Genomic DNA, 25,849 nt, shown 5'->3' with positions numbered 1-25,849 from the left:
ATGCTGTTTAAAATGGTTGTAAGGGGAGTACAACAGGACATGCCAGCTTTCCAGAAGTATTCCATGTCAACTTCCCAAGTGCATTTTAGTGGAATGCTGAAACAGCATAATCCTTGTGTTTCTTCGAAGGTGTGCGTTTGTGTTGGCTAATGAGGAAATGGTTGGATTTACTAGTGCGCGTCCATAAGCAAATTAATCCCTTGTGAAAATGTTTTATCTGATGCGCTCGACCAGTCATCTTGCTCATCTTCCTGTTTATCTTGTTGTCTCTTTATGTAAATACTGAAAATGTGTTTGGCTAGCTTTACATTTACTGTTCCAAAAAACGTCTAATAGCCGCACACAGACACATTTTTTCACTCGTGTCATGAAGTCTTGCCCAAGATGTTTATTTTCATCTGTTTCCTTTGTCTCAACTTCAGTGGTTGCTAATAGCTGCCCTTGTAGATTTGAGAGTAGATTGGACAGATGTGTACTACTCAGTGTTTGACCGGTCAAACAGCTCGTTTGGTTGTGTGTTTGTGTGTCTGTGTTATAGCTTTAGTGTTGTGGGAGTGTTATGAAGTCTCAAACACAGGAATCGAGAGTTTTATCAAAGGGATAGTTCATCCAAAGATTAAATTCTGTCATCAGTTATTCACTTTCCACTTGTTTCAAACAAGTTTGAGATTATTTCATCTGTTTAACCCAAAATAAGGTACTTTGAGGAATGTCTTCTTTTTATACTGGTGGTGTCAGTAGCTGTTTCCATCCACCTATTTTTATTTTGCATATGCACATAAAAACGGTTGATGGAAACGCCAAGATGCACATAAATGTTGAAAATGCGCATAAAAAACATATGCGCTTAACTGAGTAGGAGAACATTTTTATTCGACAAGAAAAGGTGTGCGTAAACTGTGATGGAAAAACTTTTACCGAACAAATTCCAGTATGTGCATTAAAAAAAGTAATGGGATTTTGTAATAAGAGATCATGTGGTGATGAAAATGTGTGTGAATGAACAAACCAGCAGGCTGAGCACGCTGTAAATCCTCGGAAATGTTTTGTTCATTCTAAAATGCCCTATTGATAAAGTATTAGTGTTATTATATTATTAATGACCTCCAGAATCAAGAGCGTCTGTGCTACGCATCTTACGCCTTCAATTGCCACCGCGAGGTTACTGAGTGTCAGGATTGCCTTCTGAGGCACAAGTCATTAATTAAATGAAGAAAAGATTCATGCAGCTTCTCTTATTGCAGCAAATTCTGTTTTTACTGTTGATACTTGGCGCCAGATAATCAGGAAATGGCGATTTTGTTAGGTTTGACTATTTGGATGGTAACACTGTTTTATTCGCACATCTTTTATGCAATATTCCAGTTTTGCGCATGTGGAAACATAGCTAGTGTCTACCAGTTACCAACATTCTTCAAAATGTATACAGAAAAAGGAAACTTGTAAAGGTTTGCAATAGGCCTGTCATGATATTGTCACAGAAATTGTTGTAATATTATTGTCATTTTGAGTTCATTTTATGCCTCTGATTGTATAAAGATTATATAGCAGCATAATAGTGCAAATAGCTATAACCAATTTAAGACACTTAGCATTAAGATAACTTAAGGTTATTTAGATTCTATAACTTGATGTTAAAAAGATAAATGTCCTATTATATATACTATTAAATGTCCTGTCAGGTAAATGTCCTATTATAGACTTAGACACCAGTGAGGTAGAAGGTAAATGTCATTGTAAAACTTTTTTTGTGTGTGTGTGTGAATTTGAAGGGTGTCTGCAGGGCCTTAAAAAGTATTAAAAGTTGATAAATCAATTATAAGAAAATTAAGACCCTTAAAACTTATTAAAAAGCCTTAATTGCGTTTTTACGAGGTCTTAAATTTTGTTCAAGCGTTGTCCAAAGTGTTTGACTCCAAAAAAAGCATTAATATATTTACTTTGCTCCTAATATTAACAACTGGGTGCTCGATCTACGTGACTGGTTCGGCCATGCAGGGCAGGTCCGGCCAAGCTCCTCGGTCCAGGTGATGTCACATAATTTGCGATAAACGTTGGAAAGAGATGTGACGCTCTTCATGTAGCGAAACCATAGAGCGAAACAGACGACAAAATGGGAAAATACAAGTTTACGTACTCCTGGTTGGAGAAAGATGAGTTTAAACAGTAGCTAAAGCCTGTCGCTGAAAACAACCACATGATTTATAATTTCAAGCTTTATTTCTTCAGAGCTTATCTGAGTTTTGTTGCATGGTTGTGCTCCATTGATTTAACTACAACCGTTTATTAACAACTGTTTATTAAGTTAAAGGTTTGATACTGATTAGAATTTGAAGTGGCGACGAGGTCTTAAAATAATCTGAGAAGGTTTTAAAAAGTCTTACAAACGTATTGAAATTGCCTTTAGAATTCCTGCTTATACCCTGACTAGTAAATATATATTGCAATAGCAAAAATTATTGAGGTCATCTTCAAATATTGCACGATAATTTGTTATATTGATTACTATGACAGGCCTAGTTTGGAACCACTTGAGGGTGAGTAAATAATGAGTACATTTTCAGTTAAATCAACATGATTGCATAGTTTACTTCATTTGATAGTGTGCTTTCACACATTTGATGTTGACACATGCACACTAGAAAGTAGGGTGGGGTGTCTTTTGTTTTTGTTTAGGATACTTATGCAAATCAATATTTTTAAACCAGTTACGATGCCTAAGAAGTGCCTGAATCAGTGCTTTTGAAAAAGACGTACAAAATGATGTCGAACGACATTTAAAACCAGATTAAAAAAATGTTATTTAATGTATCTATCAGGTGCATGTCTGGATGTATTGTGTTGTTGTTTTTTGTTGTCTTTTAATTTATTCATTATTTACTCTGTAATTTAGTCTGTGTATAAAATATCACAGATTGTTATATAATATAAATATTACAGATATAATAATTCTGACTTCAACTGTATATAAACATAAAAGTATAAGTAACTGCAAAGTACATCAAATTTACAATAAAACTCTTACGAAGTAGATGCCAAGAAAAGACTTGCGGATCCAAATGCAGTTTTTAAAGGTGAGGTTGTGTCAAAAACAGGAGCAAAACAGTATAACAAAGGTAATCCATAAACAAGGTAAAAAAAAAACAGGCGAGAGGTCAGGCTTGGTGGCAACGGATCAAAATGAGGAATAAAGCAAGAATCAAAACACGGGAAAAACAAACAAGGAAAATCCTTCGTAATGAGAAACAAGACTCAGCAATGTATGAGTGAAAGTGACACGTGTATATAGATAGATAGATAGATAGATAGATAAATAGATAGATAGATAGATAGATAGATAGATAGATAGATAGATAGATAGATAGATAGATAGATAGATAGATAGATAGATAGATAGATAGATAGATAGATAGATAGATAGATAGAGTCCTTGTAATTAGTGGAAATGAGCAACAGCTGTCTTTGTGTAAATGTTTTGATTATTCTCAGCTATTGCAGGAGTTGATGGGCTCTAAGAGTTCTGGGAGTTGCAGTTACAACAAAAACGCAATCTACCTCACCCGACTACATAATTGTAAGCACCAAATAAGTAATCTTGATATAAAACAAATCAACTTTAAATTTAAGAATTTCTTTTGCAGAAAGATTACCATTTTGCCTGCTGTTGCATATTCTGATCGTAAGATTGTTTAAAACCATGAACTATATTTTCACAGAATATTCCAAATGTAATAGCCTGACATTGCACCGATTAAGTTTCAGTCTAATGATAAAAAAGCCCTTTGCACTCATTTAAAGTACAGTAGCAGATATGTATTATTCTCTTCACACATGCACGTGTCAACTCGTCATGTCTGTGATTACGAGAGACTTTTCCTCCATCATAAACCAGGTGCTAGTTCAGAGCTAGTGCTATTGCTGGATCGGAGTTGGTTCAGCTGGCAAGCCTTCTAAGAAACGGTTTGCTTTTCCATGGGTAGAGAGCTGCAACAGAGCCAGGTCTGACGTCATTGAATACGTCTCATCTTTCCCAGCATTTCAAGCGCCAAATGCAAACACCTCAGAGCAGCTCAATATAACAAAATGATCTAAATAATGCAAATGGCGATATACAGTTTGTATGGTTGTTAAAATGCCATACCATTTTAGGAAATCAGTACAGGTGTTTGCACACTGAAATCTGCTATTTAGGGACCGAGCACCGAACGGTGCAAGGCCCTATTGGAATTGCTCCGTTTATTATTAGGGACCGAGCACCGAACGGTGCAAGGCCCTATTGGAATTGCTCCGTTTATTATTATTATTCTTTTCCGGAATGAATCGCGATTTTGAGGGCCTTAGCATGCCCAAAAACTCACGAAACTTTGCACACACCTCAGAAGTGGCGAAAATTTACGTTTGTTATGGGTTTTGGAAATGGGCGTGGCAAAATGACTCGACAGCGCCACCTAGAAAAATTAACCGGACAAGCCCCCGATCCACGAATCACGCACATGCACGAAAATTGGCACACACCTCAAACATGCCAAAACATACGAAAAAGTCTCTTGGAGCCATATCTCAAACCCAACAGGAAGTCGGATATTTTTAACTTCCTGCGGCGAAAAAGTGGCGTTTTTGCCATTTCCAGGCGTTGTACTTTAACGAACTCCTCCTAGGGATTTTAGCCGATCGACAACAAAATTGGGTTTTGTCATCTAAAGGCCTTGGCGATGTTAAATTGCGAAGCTTTTGAGTTTTCGTCGATGGGCGTGTCCGTGGCGGCCTCGCAAACTTTGACAATTCGCCACAAAACAGGAAGTCGTTATAACTCAGGCATGCATTATCCGATCTGCCTCAAAATTCACACGTTTGATAAGAGTCCTGACCTGAACACGTTTACATGCCAATATCCAGATACAGTTATAGCGCCACGTGCTGGCCACAGGAAATGACATGTTTTACATCGTAACAAACTCCTCCCGCAAATTTTTTCGAATCAGCACCAAATTTGGGTTGTGTTATCTGAAAGCTCTAGCAATGATATATTGTGAAGATCTAGAGTTTTCGGAGAGGGGCGTGTCCGTGGCGGCATGACAAACCTCAACGCTTCGCCATGGAACAGGAAGTCCTTATAACTCAACCACACAAAGTCCGATCTGCCTGAAACTTCACATAGTTGATAAAAGTCCTCTCTTGAACACATCCCCATAACAATATTGAAGTGGGCGTGGCAAAATGACTCGACAGCGCCACCTATAATAATTAAACGGACGAGCCCCTGATTTACGAATCACACACATGCACGAAAATTGACACACACCTCAAACACGCCAAAACATACAAAAAAGTCTCTTGGAGCCATATCTCAAACCCAACAGGAAGTCGGATATTTTTAACTTCCTGCGGCAAATAAGTGGCATTTTTGCCATTTCCAGGCGTTGTATCTTAACGAACTCCTCCTAGGGATTTTATCCGATCGACACCAAAATTGGGTTTTGTCATCAAAAGGCCTTGGCGATGTTAAATTGCGAAGCTTTAGAGTTTTTGTCGATGGGCGTGTCTGTGGCGGCCTCGCAAACTTTGATGATTCGCCACAAAACCGGAAATCATTATATCTCAGGCATGCATTATCCAATCTGCCTCAAAATTCACATGTTTAATAAGAGTCCATACCACAACACGTTTACATGCCAATATCCAGATACAGTTATAGCGCCACCTGCTGGCCACAGGTAATTACATGATTTACGGAGTAACAAACTCCTCCTACAAATTTTATCGTATCAGCACCAAAACTGGGTGGTGTTATCTGAAAGTTATAGCGATGATATATTGTAAAGATCTAGAGTTTTCACAGAGGGGCGTGTCTGTGGCGGCATGACAAACCTCAACGCTTCGCCATGGAACAGGAAGTCCTTATAACACAACCACACAATGTCCGACCTGCCTGAAACTTCACATGGTTGATATAAGTCCTCTCCTGAACACATCTACATAATAATATTGAGTCTGTCATAGCGCCACCTGCTGGCAGATAGTAGTTTGGCTTACAAATCAGCCCCACAATGTCTGATCTGCCTGAAACTTTACATGGTTGTTTAAAATCCTCTCCTGAACACATGTACATAATAATATTGAGTCTGTCATAGCGCCACCTGCTGGCAACAGAAAGTTTGGCTTATAACTCAGCCACACAATGTCTGAACTGCTTGAAACTTCACATGGTTGATTAAATTCCTCTCCTGAACACATTTACATGCCAATATTTAGTCTGTCAGAGCGCCGCCTGCTGGCAGAAGGTAGTTTGGCTTACAACTCAGCCCCACAATGTCTGATCAGCCTGAAACTTCACATGGTTTAGTAAAATCCTCTCCTGAACACATCTACATGCCAATATTGAGACACAGTCATAGCGCCACCTGCTGACAGGAGAAAGTTAGGCATAAATCTGTGATTTTCTCTGGTTCTTTTTATATATCGGCTTAAGTTATTATTGTTCGCTGTTCTTTGTCATCCGGAGGCCACCGGCGGCGGTGAGCCCGGGTGCGAGGTCCCTATCATCGCTGCTTGCAGCTTTAATTAGGGACCGAGCACCGAAACGGTGCGTAGGCCCTATTGGAATTGCTCCGTTTATTATTATTATTATTATTATTATTCTCCTGCGGAATGAATCGCGGTTTTGAGGGGCTAAACATGCCCGAAAACTCACGAAACTTTGCACACGCCTCAGAAGTGGCGAAAATTTACGTTTGTTATGGGCTTCGGAAGTGGGCGTGGCAAAATGACTCGACAGCGCCACCTAGAAAAATTAAACAGACGAGCCCCCGATCCACGAATCACGCACATGCACGAAAATTGGCACACACCTCAAACATGCCAAAACATACGAAAAAGTCTCTTGGAGCCATATCTCAAACCCAACAGGAAGTCTGATATTTTTAACTTCCTGCGGCGAAAAAGTGGCGTTTTTGCCATTTCCAGGCGTTGTATTTTAACGAACTCCTCCTAGGGATTTTATCCGATCGACACCAAAATTGGGTTTTGTCATCTAACGGCCTTGGCGATGTTAAATTGCGAAGCTTTAGAGTTTTCGTCGATGGGCGTGTCCGTGGCGGCTTCGCAAACTTTGACGATTCGCCACAAAACAGGAAGTCGTTATAACTCAGACATGCATTATCCGATCTGCCTCAAAATTCACACGCTTGATAAGCGTCTTGACCTGAACACGTTTACATGCCGATATCCAGATACAGTTATAGCGCCACCTGCTGGCCACAGGAAATGACATGATTTACAGAGTTATAAACTCCTCCCACAAATTTTTTGGTATCAGCACCAAAATTGGGTAGTGTTATCTGAAAGCTCTAGTGATGATATATTGTGAAGATCTAGAGTTTTTGCAGAGGGGCGTGTCCGTGGCGGTATGACAAACCTCAACGCTTCGCCAAGGAACAGGAAGTCCTCTTAACTCAACCACACAAAGTCTGATCAGCCTGAAACTTCATATGGTTAATATACGTCATCTCTTGAACACATCCACATAACAATATTGAAGTGGGCGTGGCAAAATGACTCGACAGCGCCACCTAGAAAAATTAAACGGACGAGCCCCTGATCTACGAATCACGCACATGCGCGAAAATAGGCACACACCTCAAACATGCCAAACATACGAAAAAGTCTCTTGGAGCCATATCTCAAACCCAACAGGAAGTCGGATATTTTTAACTTCCTGCTGCAAATAAGTGGCATTTTTGCCATTTCCAGGCGTTGTATCTTAATGAACTCCTCATAGGGATTTTATGCTATCGACACCAAAATTGGGTTTTGTCATCTAAAGGCCTTGGCGATGTTAAATTGCGGAGCTTTATAGTTTTTGTCGATGGGCGTGTCCGTGGCGGCCCCGCAACTTTGACGATTCGCCACAAAACCGGAAGTCATTATAACTTAGGCATGCATTATCCGATCTGCCTCAAAATTCACATGTTTAATAAGAGTCCAGACCAGAACACGTTTACATGCCAATATCCAGATACAGTTATAGCGCCACCTGCTGGCCACAGGAAATGTCATGATTTACAGAGTAATAAACTCCTCCCACTATTTTTTTTGTATCAGCACCAAATTTGGGTGGTGTTATCTGAAAGCTCTAGTGGTGATATATTGTAAAGATCTAGAGTTTTTGCAGAGGGGCGTGTCCGTGGCGGCATGACAAACCTCAACACTTTGCCGTGGAACAGGAAGTCCTTATATCTCAACCACACAAAGTCAGATCAGCCTGAAACTTTACATGGCTCATAAAAGTCCTCTTCTGAACACATCCCCAAAACAGTAATGAGTCAGTCATAACGCCACCTGCTGGCAGAAGGTAGATAGGCTTATAACTCAGCCAAACAACATCCGATCTGCCTGAAACTTCACATGGTTGATTAAATTCCATTACTGAAGGCATCTACATGCCAATCTTAAGTCACAGTTATAGCGCCACCTGCTGGCAGATGGTAGTTTGCATTATAACTCAACCACACAAAGTCCGATCTGCCTGAAAGTTCACATGGTTGATAAAAGTCCTCTCCTGAACACATCTACATAACATTGAGTCTGTCGTAGCGCCACCTGCTGACAAAGGGCAGTTTGGCTTATAACTCAGCTAAACAATGTTCGATCCGCCTGAAACTTCACATGGTTGATAAGTTTCCTCTCCTGAAGACATCTACATGCCAATCTTGAGTCACAGTCATAGCGCCACCTGCTGAGAAAAGGAGGTTTGGCATAAATCGGTGATTTTCTCCGATTTTTTAAACATATCGGCTTAAATTATTACATTTACATTTACATTTAGTCATTTGGCATTACTGTTCGCTGTTCTCTGTCATCCTGAGGCCACCGGGTGGCGGTGAGCCCGGGTGCGAGGTCCCTATCATCGCTGCTTGCAGCTTTAATTAGGGACCGAGCACCGAACGGTGCAAGGCCCTATTGGAATTGCTCCGTTTATTATTATTCTTCTTCTTCCGCGGAATGAATCGCGGTTTTGAGGGGCTAAACATGCCCGAAAACTCACGCAACTTTGCACACGCCTCAGAAGTGGCGAAAATTTACGTTTGTTATGGGCTTCGGAAGTGGGCGTGGCAAAATGACTCGACAGCGCCACCTAGAAAAATTAAACGGACGAGCCCCCGATATACGAATCACGCACATGCACGAAAATTGGCACACACCTTAAACATGCCAAAACATACGAAAAAGTCTCTTGGAGCCATATCTCAAACCAAACAGGAAGTCGGATATTTTTAACTTCCTGCGGCGAAAAAGTGGCGTTTTTGCCATTTCCAGGCGTTGTATTTTAACGAACTCCTCCTAGGGATTTTATCCGATCGACACTAAAATTGGCTTTTGTCATCTAAAGGCCTTGGCGATGTTAAATTGCGAAGCTTTTGAGTTTTCGTCGATGGGCGTGTCCATGGCGGCCTCGCAAACTTTGACGATTCGCCACAAAACAGGAAGTCTTTATAACTCAGGCATGCATTATCCGATCTGCCTCAAAATTCGCACGTTTGAAAAGGGTCCTGACCTGAACACGTTTACATGCCGATATCCAGATACAGTTATAGCGCCACCTACTGGCCACAGGAAATGACATGTTTTACACTGTAACAAACTCCTCCTACAAATTTTTTCGTATCAGCACCAAATTTGGGTGGTGTCATCTGAAAGCTCTAGCGATGATATATTGTGAAGATCTAGAGTTTTCGGAGAGGGGCGTGTCCGTGGCGGCATGACAAACCTCAACGCTTCGCCATGGAACAGGAAGTCCTCATAACTCAACCACACAAAGTCTGATCAGCCTGAAACTTCATATGGTTGATAAAAGTCCTCCCCTGAACACATCCACATAACAATATTGAAGTGGGCGTGGCAAAACAACTCGACAGCGCCACCTAGAAAAATTAAACGGACAAGCCCCTGATCTACGAATCACGCACATGCACAAAAATTAGCACACACCTCAAACATGACAAAACATACGAAAAAGTCTCTTGGAGCCATATCTCAAACCCAACAGGAAGTCGGATATTTTTAACTTCCTGCTGCAAATAAGTGGCATTTTTGCCATTTCCAGGCGTTGTATCTTAACAAACTCCTCCTAGGGATTTTATGCTATCGACACCAAAATTGGGTTTTGTCTTCTAAAGGCCTTGGCGATGTTAAATTGTGGAGCTTTATAGTTTTTGTTGATGGGCGTGTCCGTGGCGGCCTCGCAAACTTTGACGATTCGCCACAAAACCGGAAGTCATTATAACTTAGGCAAGCATTATCCGATCTGCCTCAAAATTCACATGTTTAATAAGAGTTCAGAGCAGAACACGTTTACATGCCAATATCCAGATACAGTTATAGCGCCACCTGCTGGCCACAGGAAATGTCATGATTTACAGAGTAATAAACTCCTCCCACAAATTTTATCGTATCAGCACCAAATTTGGTGGGTTGTTATCTGAAAGCTTAAGTGATGATATATTGTGAAGATCTAGAGTTTTTGCAGAGGGGCGTGTCCGTGGTGGCATGACAAACCTCAACGCTTCGCCGTGGAACAGGAAGTCCTTATATCTCAACCACACAAAGTCATATCAGCCTGAAACTTCACATGGCTCATAAAAGTCCTCTTCTGAACACATCCCCAAAACAGTAATGAGTCAGTCATAGCGCCACCTGCTGGCAGAAGGTAGATAGGCTTATAACTCAGCCAAACAACATCCGATCTGCCTGAAACTTCACATGGTTGATTAAATTCCATTACTGAAGGCATCTACATGCCAATCTTAAGTCACAGTTATAGCGCCACCTGCTGGCAGATGGTAGTTTGCATTATAACTCAACCACACAAAGTCCGATCTGCCTGAAAGTTCACATGGTTGATAAAAGTCCTCCCCTGAACACATCTACATAACAACATTGAGTCTGTCGTAGCGCCACCTGCTGACAAAAGGCAGTTTGGCTTATAACTCAGCTAAACAATGTTCGATCTGCCTGAAACTTCACATGGTTGATAAGATTCCTCTCCTGGTGACATCTACATGCCAATATTGAGTCACAGTCATAGCGCCACCTGCTGAGAGGAGGAGGTTTGGCATAAATCGGTGATTTTCTCAGATTTTTTAAATATATCGGCTTAAATTATTACTGTTCGCTGTTCTCTGTCATCCTGAGGCCACCGGGCGGCGGTGAGCCCGGGTGCGAGGTCCCTATCATCGCTGCTTGCAGCTTTAATTATTATTATTATTATTCTTTTCCGGAATGAATCGCGATTTTGAGGGGCTAAACATGCCCGAAAACTCACGGAACTTTGCACACGCCTCAGAAGTGGCGAAAATTTACGTTTATTGTGGGTCTCGGAAGTGGGCGTGGCAAAATGACTCGACAGCGCCACCTAGAAAAATTAAACGGACAAGCCCCCGATCCACGAATCACGCACATGCACAAAAATTGGCACTCACCTCAAACTCACCAAAACATACGAAAAAGTCTCTTGGAGCCATATCGCAAACCCAACAGGAAGTCGGATATTTTTAACTTCCTGTGGCAAAAAAGTGGCGTTTTTGCCATTTTCAGGCGTTGTATTTTAACGAACTCCTCCTAGGAATTTTATCCGATCGACACCAAAATTGGGTTTTGTCATCTAAAGGCCTTGGCGATGTTAAATTGCGAAGCTTTAGAGTTTTCGTCGATGGGCGTGTCCGTGGCGGCCTCGCAAACTTTGATGATTCGCCACAAAATAGGAAGTTGTTATAACTCAGGCATGCATTATCCGATCTGCCTCAAAACTCACACGCTTGATAAGTGTCCTGACCTGAACACGTTTACATGCCGAAATCCAGATATAGTTATGGCGCCACCTGCTGGCCACAGGAAATGACATGTTTTACACTGTAACAAACTCCTCCCACAAATTTTATGGTATCAGCACCAAATTTAAGTGGTGTCATCTTAAAGCTCTAACGATGATATATTGTGAAGATCTAGAGTTTTTGCAGAGGGGCGTGTCCGTGGCGGCATGACAAATCTCAACGCTTCGCCATGGAACAGGAAGTCCTTATAACTCAGCCACACAATGTCCGATCAGCCTGAAACTTCACATGGTTGATAAAAGTCCTCTCCTGAACACATCCCCATAACAATATTGAAGTGGGCATGGCAAAATGACTCGACAGCGCCACCTAGAAAAATTAAACGGACGAGCCCCTGATCTACGAATCATGCACATGCACGAAAATTGGCACACACCTCAAACACGCCAAAACATACGAAAAAGTCTCTTGGAGCCATATCTCAAACACAACAGGAAGTCGGATATCTTTAACTTCCTGCTGCAAATAAGTGTCATTTTTGCCATTTCCAGGCGTTGTATCTTAACGAACTCCTCCTAGGGATTTTATGCTATCGACACCAAAATTGGGTTTTGTCATCTAAAGGCCTTGGCGATGTTAAATTGCGAAGCTTTATAGTTTTTTTCGATGGGCGTGTCCGTGGCGGCCCCGCAAACTTTGACGATTCGCCACAAAACCAGAAGTCATTATAACTCAGGCATGCATTATCCAATCTGCCTCAAAATTCACATGTTTAATAAGTGTCCAGACCAGAACACGTTTACATGCCAATATCCAGATACAGTTATAGCGCCACCTGCTGGCCACAGGAAATGTCATGATTTACAGAGTAATAAACTCCTCCCACAAATTTTTTCATATCAGCACCAAATTTGGTTGGTTGTTATCTGAAAGCTCAAGTGATGATATATTGTCAAGATCTAGAGTTTTCGCAGAGAGGCGTGTCCGTGGCGGCATGACAAACCTCAACGCTTCGCCATGGAACAGGAAGTCCTTATAACTCAACCACACAATGTCTGATCTGCCTGAAACTTCACATGGTTGATAAGATTCCTATATTGAAAGCATCTACATGCCAATCTTGAGTCACAGTTATAGCGCCACCTGCTGATAAGAGGAAGTTTGGCATAAATGAGAGATTTTTCTCAGGTTCTTTATATATATCGGCTTAAATTATTATTGTTCGCTGTTTTCTGTCATCCTAAGGCCACCGGGCGGCGGTGAGCCCGGGTGCGAGGTCCCTATCATCGCTGCTTGCAGCTTTAATTTTATATGTGTTTGCGGCAAAACAATTCAGAGTTAATTCAAGCAGTGATGCTTTTTTCTCCTCTCTTCTTCAAAAAAAGAGGAAATATTATGTCTGTCCACTCCTCTGCACAGAGAGAAAGGAGAGTTCACCCCCTTATCAAAGAGCTGCTCTAGATTATTCTCAAATATAAAGTGTATTTCAAGAAATGAGTGACATTTTGATACACTGCTTGCGGCCGCATAACACACATTTCCATAAACTAATTAATCTTGAACACAGACTGGCAGTAGCTACGTCAAAGGTATGGACACACACAGACAGTTCCGGTGGGGACTCTCATTGACGTAATGATGTGTCTACTGTACAGACTGCATTGAGAACAAATATTAATTGGATTTGCTAAATTATTTTTAAGGTAACTGGTTGTAAACAATTTATTTAGGCTGAATTTAAACAAACATTAAGTTAAACATTGCAAAGTTTATTTGTATGTTTAAATTCAGCCCATTTAAATTGTTTGCAGCCTGCAAAAAAATAGTGAATCCAATAAATCATCATATTTATATTGGTTATAATGTTTTGTTTTAATAAATAATTTTGTCAATAATCAATTATTTTGCTGGTTGCTGTAAAATATGGCATTTAGGAAGATACTTTTATGTATAGGGATCTTTATGACTTTTTTGTTTGCATAAAATGTATATTATAGGGACTAAGCTGAAGGAAAATGAATGAATGTAAATTATTATTTTTATCACATACCCATTTAATAAGTACACAGTATTGACATTGTTAAAATGTTAACAAAATTATCAGTTTTTCAAAAATTTGGTATCTCACATCCCTACAGCTTAGTTCAAGGTTGATGTCTAGAGGACAAACAAAGAAACAATTTAACACACATATGTTTACATTAGCCGCATTTCCACTCTGGGGCTAGTGCAAGCCTGGGCTTTTATCAGGCCGGGCCGGCCAATCGCCCGGGAGGTTGAGCAGTGAGGCCGAAATTACGTTTCCACTGTCGGGCCAATAACTTGCAGCAAAGAACGCAAACCCCACCCCCAGAACACCCCACGAATCAGATGTCACACAACCCGCCCAGTTCAGCGGAAATCAGGCAGACAAAGCACATCATTGCATCATCACGAAACGAATAAAATGGAGACAACCGAAACAAGCAACTGACACGTTACTGTACAGCATTACATTAGGTGTCATAGGCCTTTGTATTTTCATTCATTATATTCATTTACTCACTGACCGACAGTTGGCATGGTACATCGAGTGGTCTCGCCACTAACAGATGGATGACCAAGCGCACCATCCATAATATAAAACCACAGAAATGATCAGTTAATAGATCCATGTAAGGCGACGCGGTGGCGCAGTGGGTAGCACTTTCGCCTCACAGCAAGAAGGTCGCTGGTTCAAGCCTTGGTTAGGTCAGGTGGCAATTCTGTGTGGAGTTTGCATGTTCTCCCCACGTTGACGTGGGTTTCCTTCGGGTGCTCCAGTTTCCCCCACAGTCCAAAGACATGTGGTACAAGTGAATTGGTCATTTACCGTATTGAGTGTGTGTGTGAATGAGTGTGTATGGATGTTTCCCAGAGATGGGTTGCGGCTGGAAGGGCATCCGCTGCGTAAAAGCTTGCTGGATAAGTTGGTGGTTCATTCCGCTGTAGCGACCCCGGATTAACAAAGGGACTAAGCCGACAAGAAAATGGATGAATGAAATGAATTAATTTATTTATTATTTAAAAAAAAAAATTGACGCATGTACTCATGCATGATGGGAAAACAAGTGCAAGGACAGCGGCACACCATCTTGCAAAGTCCACTCCACCCCAAAGCCCCAGCTGGCTCAGTTTGGCCCTAGGTAGTCAGCGGACTGAAAAAGGCTGGCCGCTGACCCCGAGAAAGCCCTGCTTTGGCCCAATCAGGCCCTGGAAGTGACTATGGAAAGCCAACCGGCTGGCTCACACTGGCTCGCTCATATTTAGAAATATCAGCATGCATCTGTACAACACTATGGAGGGCCATTAGGGTCAAATCGAAATGTGTGAAATGTGACTGTAATGTATAGTTTGACATGTCCTCCAATAAACAGCTGTGTTTGAAACTATATTTGCAAATGTGACGTTATCAAATAGTGAGATATATACAAGCACAAACAAAATATAATAATAGATCAATATATCATAATATATACAGTATATATATCGATTAATCAAAGACGATATTCATCCACATTTGTCAAAGAAGCCAGTTCCAATAAACATCCAGCATGTGTATTAACATAACGCAGAAATTGCTACGCAGAGCCGCAGTTTACTGATAAGCTATGCAACACAGTTTTAAAATAGAATTCAATTTAATCTGGTGGATAATGACACTGACACAATCATTGTGCGCTAATGACAGCTGTTTGCATAGCATCTCAATGAACTACGACTATGTGTAGTAAATGCAGCACATAAAATACACCTCATATAATAACATCGTTTTACTCCAAACTCTAAGCTTTGAAATAAATCAATGTGAGATGATTTCACAGACCTGTTTGTTAGTCATGCTAAACCAATAAAATCTTCTGTTCATTCAGCAACAGCTGTGGAGATTTCCTGAGTTTCTTCATTGGTGTTTAGAGTTTACACAAGAGCGCCCTCTAGCTTTCGGAGGCTCCTGTAAAAAGATACACGAGTCGCAGCTTTGCTTAATCGCATTTGCAAATTATTTATTGTTTCATTTTTATTGTTATTATTATTATTATTTAAATATTTATATTCAAATGTCATATTTTTTGATCACCTTCTAAAAATTGCTTCCACAGCACAGCCTCAAACTCTGAATGCTTGTATTCATTTTAAATGTACTACTCGACCATTAGAAAAGTATCTTCGATACATTAAGAATGTGAGCAATATGAATGGAACTCGGACATACTACAGCCTTCATTTTGTCATGATCACGTGATCTACCCACGTCAGTTGTGTCGCTTCACTCCCATTCATAAATTTTCTCGTGGTGCATCATGGGATAGTGTAGCGTGCATCGGATGCGCACTTCAGAATCTCGTCAGAAGTAGTAGGTACTTTTCGCATACTGATTTTTGAATTCTATGTATTCGTAAATACTACTCGGCTCACATACTGTTTTTAGTGTACTATATAGTATGGAAGGATGCGATTTTGGACGCTAGCCTCTGTGTGTGTTGACAGTTAAATTTCATCGTTTTTTTTTTAAGTTTTGGCCTCAATTGCCTTCCATACAATCTGCACTTACTCTGTTATGATGAAATCACGCAGTGGATTCATTAGTGTGCCTAAACACTGAAGTATACTTTACGCTCAAGACCCAGACTAATCAACCTAACAGTTTTTGACCTCCCTAAGGTAATTTCAGGAGGCCAGCAGCTCTCTGTTTATGTGTGTATTTTTTCTAGAGCATGACTTTAAAGGCTGTCTGTAATGTTGCTGGAATTTGCAGTCACTTAAATTACACTAAATCCTGGAGGAGGGAGTCTTTTCATTCCTGGCTTTTGAGGAAACAGTTTTTCCCGGAAATGAAGAACACTTTATTATTATTTATTTCATTTTTAAATTATTACTATTGGTCTCAAGAAGACAAACTTTTGATTATATTCTTGTATGCAATTTAAGAGTGAATTTCTGATTATCTAAATGATCTTACAGGTTCATGCTTTACCCAATGCATTTAGGATAGCATTGACTACCAGATGTGTGTAACAAGGTTTGAAGTAGATCAGAGAAAATAACTGAAAGAGAGTGGAGACTGAAAGAAGAATTTTTTGAGGGGGGAAAATCACTTTTATAGTCAACTGACCTGTATAGTGTTTTATGCTGTCCATATGTTTCTTTTTTCTCTCTCGTTCTCCTGTCAGATCTTGTGCATCTGTTTTTAATTGTGCCAGTGTTATGGTGGATCACTGTATTAAAAGGGCTTATTTATTTAAAGTTTAAACATTTTAAATCTTATGACTAATTTAATTCATTTTTAAAGTTTTCCTGTTTACTGTTTTGGGAGATCTTGAGATCTTTTTTCTCAAATTTTTTTTTTTACCTTTTTGCAGTTATTCGTGTCATTTTCTATTTGATTATGAAGTTTAAATGCTGCATTTTAATGCAATTTTAAGCACTTTTTTGTTTAAATAGCTTGTCAGATGGTCATCATAACCACACTTTTTGATGTACCAAAACATTTCCTCAAAGATTTTGGAAAAAAAAAAAACATACTTTAAAACACTTATTTATAACATTATTTATCATTTAGAAAAAAAAAATAGGATTCGTTCAAATGTTTTTAATTAAAAACTGTGTATTATATTCATTTATTAGGCAAATAGCAATCTGGCCAGCACAATCAACTTTGCTCAGTTAGAATTTGGCCTTTGAATAAAAAAATAAAACAAATAAATGAAAAATAATAATGTAGAGCTTAACAATCACAAATATTCTAGATTTTTCTCTTGTAAAAATGTTAAATTGAAAAGTCATGGATAACTGTAGCCTGATTAGTAATAAAATCAACTTTAATATGGGCTGCCGCGAATATGGTGCTCCACATCTTTTTTTTGATAATTTTTTGTTGTATAAAGTTCAAGATTTACAGTATTATTTACTAGTAAAATGTTTTCTCTATTTAACAACCATTCAATTGGTCAGTATTAAAAGTTGACAACTTTTGTCAGATTGTATGTTTTCTTGCACAGATGTTGTCTGAAAAATAATTGTTTGCACTGGACAAAATCGATTAGCTGAAGTGGTGCGTTATTTTTACAATTTATGATGGAAAAGGAGTCAAAGTAGGACAAATGAGCTGATGTTTGGGACAAATTCTGGACCTTTGTCAGTGGGGGGTGGGTCTTTCCCAAATGATGTTTAACACAACAAAGAAATTTTCACATTATGTCTGATAATATTTTTTCTTCTGGAGAAAGTCTTATTTGTTTTATTTCAGCTTGAATAAAAGCAGTTTTTAATTTTTCAAACACCATTTTATGGTCAAAATTATTAGCCCCTTTAAAGGTGCAGTAGGTGATCTGCCAAAATGCGGGAAGGGACTGTGATTCAAAGCCATGCCTCCTGACATCGCGAATGCGTGCAATGCGCAACAACAGCAGACAACCCACTAGTTCATGTCATTCACCAGTTGGTTAGTGTTTGGCCGGCGGCGTGCAGGAATTACATTTATTACAAAGCCATACTTACATGCTATTTCAGAGGAAATATTCAGAGTAGCGGTAAACAATATAGGTGGGCTGTCATTGTTCAACCAATTTGAATATAAAAGCAACTTCAGCTCAAAGCAGGTTAGGCGGAATAGCGCTATTTACTTCAAAAGAGGACAAATTGTTGATGTGTTTTCTCTGGCTCATCTGTGACCAAGACAACAAGTCTTATGTTGTTTCAAAAACCTCTGTATATATAATGTCAAGATACCACAAAGAAAGATGAACAAGCTGTGGACAATGTGAAAAATGCGTTGTTTCGTGATGAGTTCACCTTCACTGTCTTTCACACATCCGGTAGAGTTACTGTGTGGAACAGCCCCAAAGAAGCGTTCCACCCAGACTGTTGCATGCCCAGAGTAAAACATAAGGGTTGATTAGTGATGGTTTGGGCTGCAATATCATGGCAATACTTAGATGGGCGCATCACTGCCAAGGACTACTGAACCATTCTGGAGGACCATGTGCACCCAATGCTTAAAACATTCTATCCTTAAGGCAGTGCTGTGTATCAGAATGCTAATGCATCAATACACACACCAAGACTGGAGACAGAATGCCTTGATGAACATGAAAGCGAAGTTGATCATCTCCCATGGGCTGCACAGTCACCAGATATAAATATTATTGAACCGCATTGGGAGAGTTTGAAGGACAGAGTCAGGAAAAGTTTTACTCCACCAGCATCGCGTAGTGACCTGGCCACTATTCTGCAATGGTTTTAAATCCCCCTGGCCACTGTGCAGGACCTGTATCTGTTATTCCCAAGACAAATTGATGTTGTAATGGCCACAAGGAGAACCTACACCACACTAATGAATTACTGTGGTCTAAAACCAGGTGTTTCACTTTCACTGTCTAAACCAAGGGTGGGCAAACTCGGTCCTGGAGGGCCGGTGTCCTGCACAGTTTAGCTCCAACTCTAATCAAACACACCTGCTTATAGATTTCTAGTGATCTTGAAGACACTGATTAGTTTGTTCAGGTGTGTTTGACTGGTGTTGGAACAAAACTATGCTGGGACACAGGCCCTCGAGGATCAAGTTTGCCCATCCCTGGTCTAACCCCTGTATATCAATACATATTTTTCTTCTTTTTACCAAAAGAACATGCAAATAGTTGTGTGAATTGTGTAGAATAATAAAAACTCTGCATTTTATGTGTTTTAACCATGGATTTAGACTCACAATAGCATTCAGCCTGAGTGTGAGAGTTGGATGGTATTGCCATTTGCATTGAGTTCACCTTCATTTTCAATCTCTGTTGTAGGAGGCGGAGGGAAGCGTAATGGACGGAGCAAGAAATGGAAGGAGATGCTGAAATTGCCTCATATCAGTCAGTGTGAGGAACTGAGACGCACAATTGGTGAGAAGCATGAATGAAAGAGACCGCCGGAATGTGTGTTTTATTTATTGCTCTTGACTAATGAGATTAATCACAAAACCAAACATTCATTACGGAAGGTTTTAGGGGTCAAAATATTGGTTGTTTCGTCAAACATAAACCTGTCATGGGCCTACAGGCATTTTGCATGGACTAGCAAAACATGGTCTGTAAACAGAATTTAGACACGGGTCAGAGGGCATGATTAATTGCATTACTTTTTCAATGCATTTCATGTTTTGCGCTAAACAGCTCCGGTTGCAAGATATTTATAAATACTGTTTTGTTAGAATTTGTATACAGACAAACTGTTCTAGTCGTGCAAGCACCAGGTGCAGTCTGGATGCCCTTTGGTCACTCAAGGTTTTTTTTTTTTTCAGTGGCTTAAATGAAAGTTTGCAAGTTAAATCTTTTGTCATTACTGCTATTTGATGTCATTCAAGCATCTTCTGTCTGGCTGACACGCAGAACTAAATTTTAATATTGTGGGAAAGGCATGTTTGGTGACTTATGCCGAGTTCAGACTGCATGATTTTCAAAGTAGTCGTGTCACAGATGTTTTCACACTGCATGGCTATCTGGGCTAGCGTTTCGTTGCTGCTTTGTTTACACTGCAAGATGGATAGGCAACAGGGACTTTCACATTGCATGACTTTACTATAGGAAGAATCACCGACAAGTTCGTCCAAACTACGTCTCACAGCCAAAAACACGTATATATCTTTTGTTATTAACTACATAATGAGAAAGAAGCCTTTAATGGGGTAGAAAATGTACATATTTGCTCACCTGGGTTTAAAGGGAATTAGCCATTTCTCCTCAACGTTGATAATAAAGTAATTTATTTCTGTATGAAATGTCAAACAGACACGGTTGCTTCTGAGTTCTGTCAAACCTCCACTAGTTTTTCCTCCATTTCGTGGGTCCAAATAAACCGAAAATGAGCGCTTTTAACTTCTCCCCCAGCCTCCCGCTGGCCTGCAGCAGGTATACACACACACACACACACACACACACTCACAAGTGAAAGCTGCTCTCTCATTGGCTGTAGGCGATCGCCGATGTTATTTTCAGTTAAAAACTCAATTCACACGGCATGATTTGAATCGCCGACAGCTCCAGATATTTAGCACGCCAAATATCTCACAGGCATTGGCGACTCATTGACGATTCTCTCAGATTGCGTCTTTGATAGTTCATACTGTGTGATTGTCACTCACGTGCACGAGCAGCGATTTGCCTGTGATTTCAGGCATTTGTTGGCGATTTCTCAAAACCTGTCGGCGAGCCAAAATCAGGGCTAAAATCGCGCAGTCTGAACTAGGCATTAGATGTTTCAGAAAAGCTGTCTTCTTAATTAAATTTTAATAAATATATTTAAAAAATAATCTAAATTAAAATATAGATAATAATATTCAATGTATTACATGTTAGCGGAGTAATACACAAGAGTAGAAGGCTGTACAAGTTCTGATATTACGGGAATATTGCTCTTCTATCAGCCAATCAGATTTGAGAACCAGACAGAACTCTTGTATGTATATTTATTTTTTAAATGTGTTGTTATAAAGTAAGAAATAATAAAATTACAAAAAAATAATTTTATTCAATATTAAAATGATAACTGATCATTTAAAATATATTGTTTTGCACTGGTTGCACCCATTGCAAATTAAAGGAGCACCTATTCAAATGTTTGTTTTCATTTAGTTCCTTAAAAGGATTGGTTTATTGTGTGAGCCTCTAAACAAAGCATGCTTACTAGTGTACTCCTCATTAAAGGGTTTATATTGTTTAGAATGTAGCTGCCAGTTATAAATTTATGCTGGTTGTGTGGGCAGGTGTGTATGTGTGTTTGTGTCAGGCAGCTGTAGACCTTGGCTCTGTGAGGAAGTCCTCTGTTTCCTCTTGGCCCAGAAGGCATCAGGCCTGTAGTTTTGCAGCACCAGAGCTCAGCTTCAGCTCTCTGATCACCATCGCTGTGATTTACTGTTGGCACTGCATGCTGAGTTCTGCACTTTTTTATGGCGCATATTAAGGAAACGCTTCATCAAAGGGTCAAATCAAATATTTACAGCACTTAATCTCTCCCCTTAGGTCCACAATTATGTTAGAATTTGTCGGAATTTTCCACTGTCTCTGGCACATTCCACAAATGTGCTACAATTTTGTGTCTGGTGATTTATTTCCAAATTAGAGCGTCAGATATAAAGTTTGGCTATAACCCATTGACGACAAAAGTGTCTACATTTACACAAATAATGGCATCTTACTTTAAATGAAAAACTGGATATACCTAGGCATAGCTGAAAAATAAGAGTTCAGTACATGGAGAGGATATACTGTTAGTATCAAACACCATTGTTTCCTAATTCTCATATTATTTCGTAAGTGTAAAATCCAAAAATGGACTGTTATGTTGCACATTGGATCATTAATATGCAAACGTCATGCTGAGTTTGATTGGCCGCAATGTTTTCCAGTGAGATCAGAGCAATGGTAGCTTTTTTTCTGCCGTGTTTTTAGGTTTTTTGAAGCTTATATTTAACTTACTGTAAGTGGGACTCTTATTTTGAAAACAGGAAAAGCAGGGAGACTAAAGCTTGCTGCACTGTGCCACATTTTTACGTTGGCTGCGTCCGAAACCGCTTACTACTCAGTAGGTACTGCATTTGAATGTAGACGTACTACTCGGCTGGTAGAAAAGTACGTTCTATACAGTATGAATGTGAAAAGTATGAAAGGAATTCGGACGTACTACATCCGCCATTTTGTCATGGTCACGCGACCTACCTGCGTCATTTGCGTCGCTTCACTCCCATTCATGAATTCGCTCGTGGGGCATCATGGGATAGCGCAGCGTGCATGGGATGCGCACTCCAGAATCTCGCCGGAAGTAGTAAGTCATCAGGGTACTTCTCGCATACTGATTTTCGAATTCTATGAATTCGGACATACTACTCGGCTCGCATACTGATTTTAGCGTACTATATAGTATGGAAGCATGCGGTTTCGGAAGCAGCCATTGGCTGTTTCTCAATATTCTTTCTCGCGTCCTCATGTTCTCACATAACATCAGCATCAACTGCCAAATTTCAGTTCCAAAACTCAAGACCGGAGAACAGAGGACACATGAAAGTTTGCGGATGTGTTCTTGAAATCAAGGACGCATAGATACAGACTTAAGTGCAAAACTCACTCGAGAAATCCCAGAAGTCATTGTGGCTGAATAAAGGAGGTCAGAAGCACAGCATTCTATACCTGTTTAATATTAACGCTCAGAAATATAACTTATTTATCTCAGGAGTTTCCCTAAATGAGACGGTGAAAGTAAACATTAACATGAAAATCTTAATAAAGGCATCTTTATCTTTACAAGAACTCTTAATATTTGCTGGAAATTTGTATTAAAATCTGTTTCATTTTTATTGTGCAACGTATATTTATAATGTCTTTATGCATAGGGGGAAAACGCTAAATATTTTTTAAATAATTGAAATAATTTTCAATTAAAAACATGTGAAGGTCATGTGACCATCAGGAAGAACCAGGGAGGAACGCAGCATCAAATTTCTCACAGGACTCGTTCTCTGTTTTCGTGATCTTCAGAGGTAACTTAGCAAGACTGGTCTACACAAGAACAAGAGTCCGTTCTCTGCGTTAGTGAAATTGAGAAACAGCCATAGTTTTCTATACATTGCTAAGTGACGTGGACAGATGCTGAATTGCGATGCCATTATATTTTTTTGACAAATAAAGTTTGACTACTTTGCATGTTTATTTCAGAGCACATTAGGCTTTGTGTGTGAGAGAGTGCACTGGGACTGACAAGCTGCTGAGCGTCAGAGCAGAGCTCATTAATATTCATGACCATTTCAAATATGGTCAAAATGGAACTTTTAGTACTCGGGGTCATTTCTATGAAACCGTTTCTGGAGAATTTTCAATTCACATAACCTCGATGCATTTTTTGGCATCTTTAAAATAGGCATTTTATATGAATCTTTTCTTATAATGATAAATGTAATCAAAGGCAGTTATAGTTTTGACACAATTTTGTCTTGTTAAAAATAAAAATAATAATAATTAACTCAAACATAAGTTGTTCCACACCTGCACAGGTTATTTTTCTCCTACTGAACACAAAAGAAGACACTTTGAAGAATGTGGGTAAACAAAAAGTGGCTATTCTTTACTGACTTGCTGATATAATACATTTTTTGCACACTATGGTGTCAGTGTGAGAAACTAAATAAAAAAATCAAGATGAGAGGGCAAAAAATGATTAAGTTCATTCAAAAAGTGCTAAAAAAATAACTAAACAAATGAACAAAATGAGCTGTGATTGGTTGCTTTACTCGGTGGCCCTTGGCCAATGAAAACTGTGATTGAATCCAGACCTTCTGGCGTCAGTTTGAAGATCTGGACACGCAAGACTAACTCTGTAAGACTGAGCACTTCCCAATGACGCAACTGTCAGTCTGAACTCCCTATGGACTCAAACTACTTGTTTATATATGCATATTTTGCAGTAAACATAAATATAATGTTTCTATGTATATAACATTAAAGTGGTAGCTCAACCAAAAAAAATATTCTGTCATCATTTTTTTACCCTTCACTTGTTCCAAAATGCTTTGACTTGTTGAACATATTTTGAAGAAAGCTGGAAACCTGTAAACATTGACTTCTACATTATTATTATTTCCTACTATGAAAGGCAATGATTACTGGTTTTTAGCTTTTTTTTCAGAATGACTTGTTTTGTGTTCAACAGTAAAACCAAAATCCTCCGATTGACTACATTCACATGGACATCAGTAATCAAATGATTTGCCTTAATCTGAATAGGACAATATTATGATTAAGGTGTTTACATGAGTTCCTTTTTAAAAGTTTCTTTCATGATCCTGTTTGACATGTTACATCACATCATTCGATTAATATCATTGTGTCACCACGCTATCCACATTTCCTCTGGAGTTTTGTGTAATTGTGAGTGTTTCATTTTTAATTTGTTGACTTTAACTGCAGTTTGTCGCTGTCACTTTCATTCAGGAACATTTCATGCATGCCCCCCGTGACAAATGAGATATTGAATGTGTATTAAAATCAAATTTTGGTGTCCATGTAAACATACTCAATGTTATGCTCCACTTCAACTATGAAGCATGTTTTATTTGATTGTGTTGGATTTAATTCAGTGAGGAATTTATTTTATTCAGTGCATTCTTTTGAAGAGACTGTTAACAGTGTTAACCCAAATACAGTTTTAGAGTTTTAACAAAGTCTCTTTGAGGCAAGTCATTTCACTCGGTGGTCGTCTTTGAAACACCTCTTGGGAAGTATGCTGGGGCATTCTGTCTGAATCGGGAAACATCATAGTCTCCAAAACTGTTTGCCAAGCTTACGATTACATCACATATTTGGAACCACCAATACAATTAAACAATAGCTGTCTATTTAGTTTCATTTCTAAGTGTTCAAATAAAATTGGCATATTTTCAGGTTGCTCAAGCGAATACACTCGAAAGGAAAGCAATCACGACACCAATCTCATTTATGGCCGTTCTACACATTATCATCCTCTGGATTAAAATGCTCCGGTCGCGCTGCTCTTCTGAAATAATTCACTACTTGGTCTTGATGGCGAGTCTCCTCCAGAAATGACAGCGACTTTTTGTTTACAAGTTTGTGGGCATTTGAGTAGTTGCTGCTGTCATGTGATGTGCGTTACTGCGTTTGACAGGCCGGACTGTACCTCACGTTCATTTTATACAGATTACAAAACCAGAAAACTTTTGTTTTCAAGTGCACTTGATTAAATTAAAAGCACAGATTTCAAGCTTTATCAAAATCAGGCCTTTATTTGTCACATACACTTATATTGAAATTGAACCCAACCAAACCCCCCAACCCCCACCCCACTGACCGTACACACACGTGGAAATGTTTCTCATGTCTGTAAAGCAAGTATTCACTGAGGTTCCAGTGTGTTTTTTGATCACATAAAGTGTCGTAAAGGTACTCGTCTGATCTGAACCTCTCCCCCGAAGAATCGTGAGTCTATAGCAATTCATGATTGGCTACTGTACTTGTAGG

The 25,849-nt window shown here is 39.5% G+C and overlaps 1 protein-coding gene across 4 annotated transcripts in view; it reads left to right on the top strand.

Annotated features, from left to right (window-relative positions):
* grk4 (G protein-coupled receptor kinase 4) overlaps window positions 1-25,849 on the top strand; it is a 76,324-nt gene that overhangs the window by 6,790 nt on the left and 43,685 nt on the right. For all 4 annotated transcript variants that reach the window (XR_015475799.1, XR_015475800.1, NM_001362619.2 and 1 more), the window contains exon 2: window positions 19,634-19,729. Coding sequence is in view for 2 of the 4 variants with exons in the window: in NM_001362619.2 (NP_001349548.1) it covers window positions 19,634-19,729 (96 nt within the window). In the remaining 2 variants the exon portion in view is untranslated. The remainder of the gene's footprint in view (window positions 1-19,633; window positions 19,730-25,849) is intronic.

This window comes from Danio rerio, chromosome 1, assembly GCF_052040795.2.
Source record: "Danio rerio strain M-AB ecotype USA chromosome 1, GRCz13ab, whole genome shotgun sequence".
In the NCBI taxonomy this organism is placed as follows: Eukaryota; Metazoa; Chordata; class Actinopteri; order Cypriniformes; family Danionidae; genus Danio; species Danio rerio.
The sequence above is the reverse complement of the archived record's forward strand: the minus strand, read 5'-3'. Positions and strand labels throughout refer to the sequence as shown.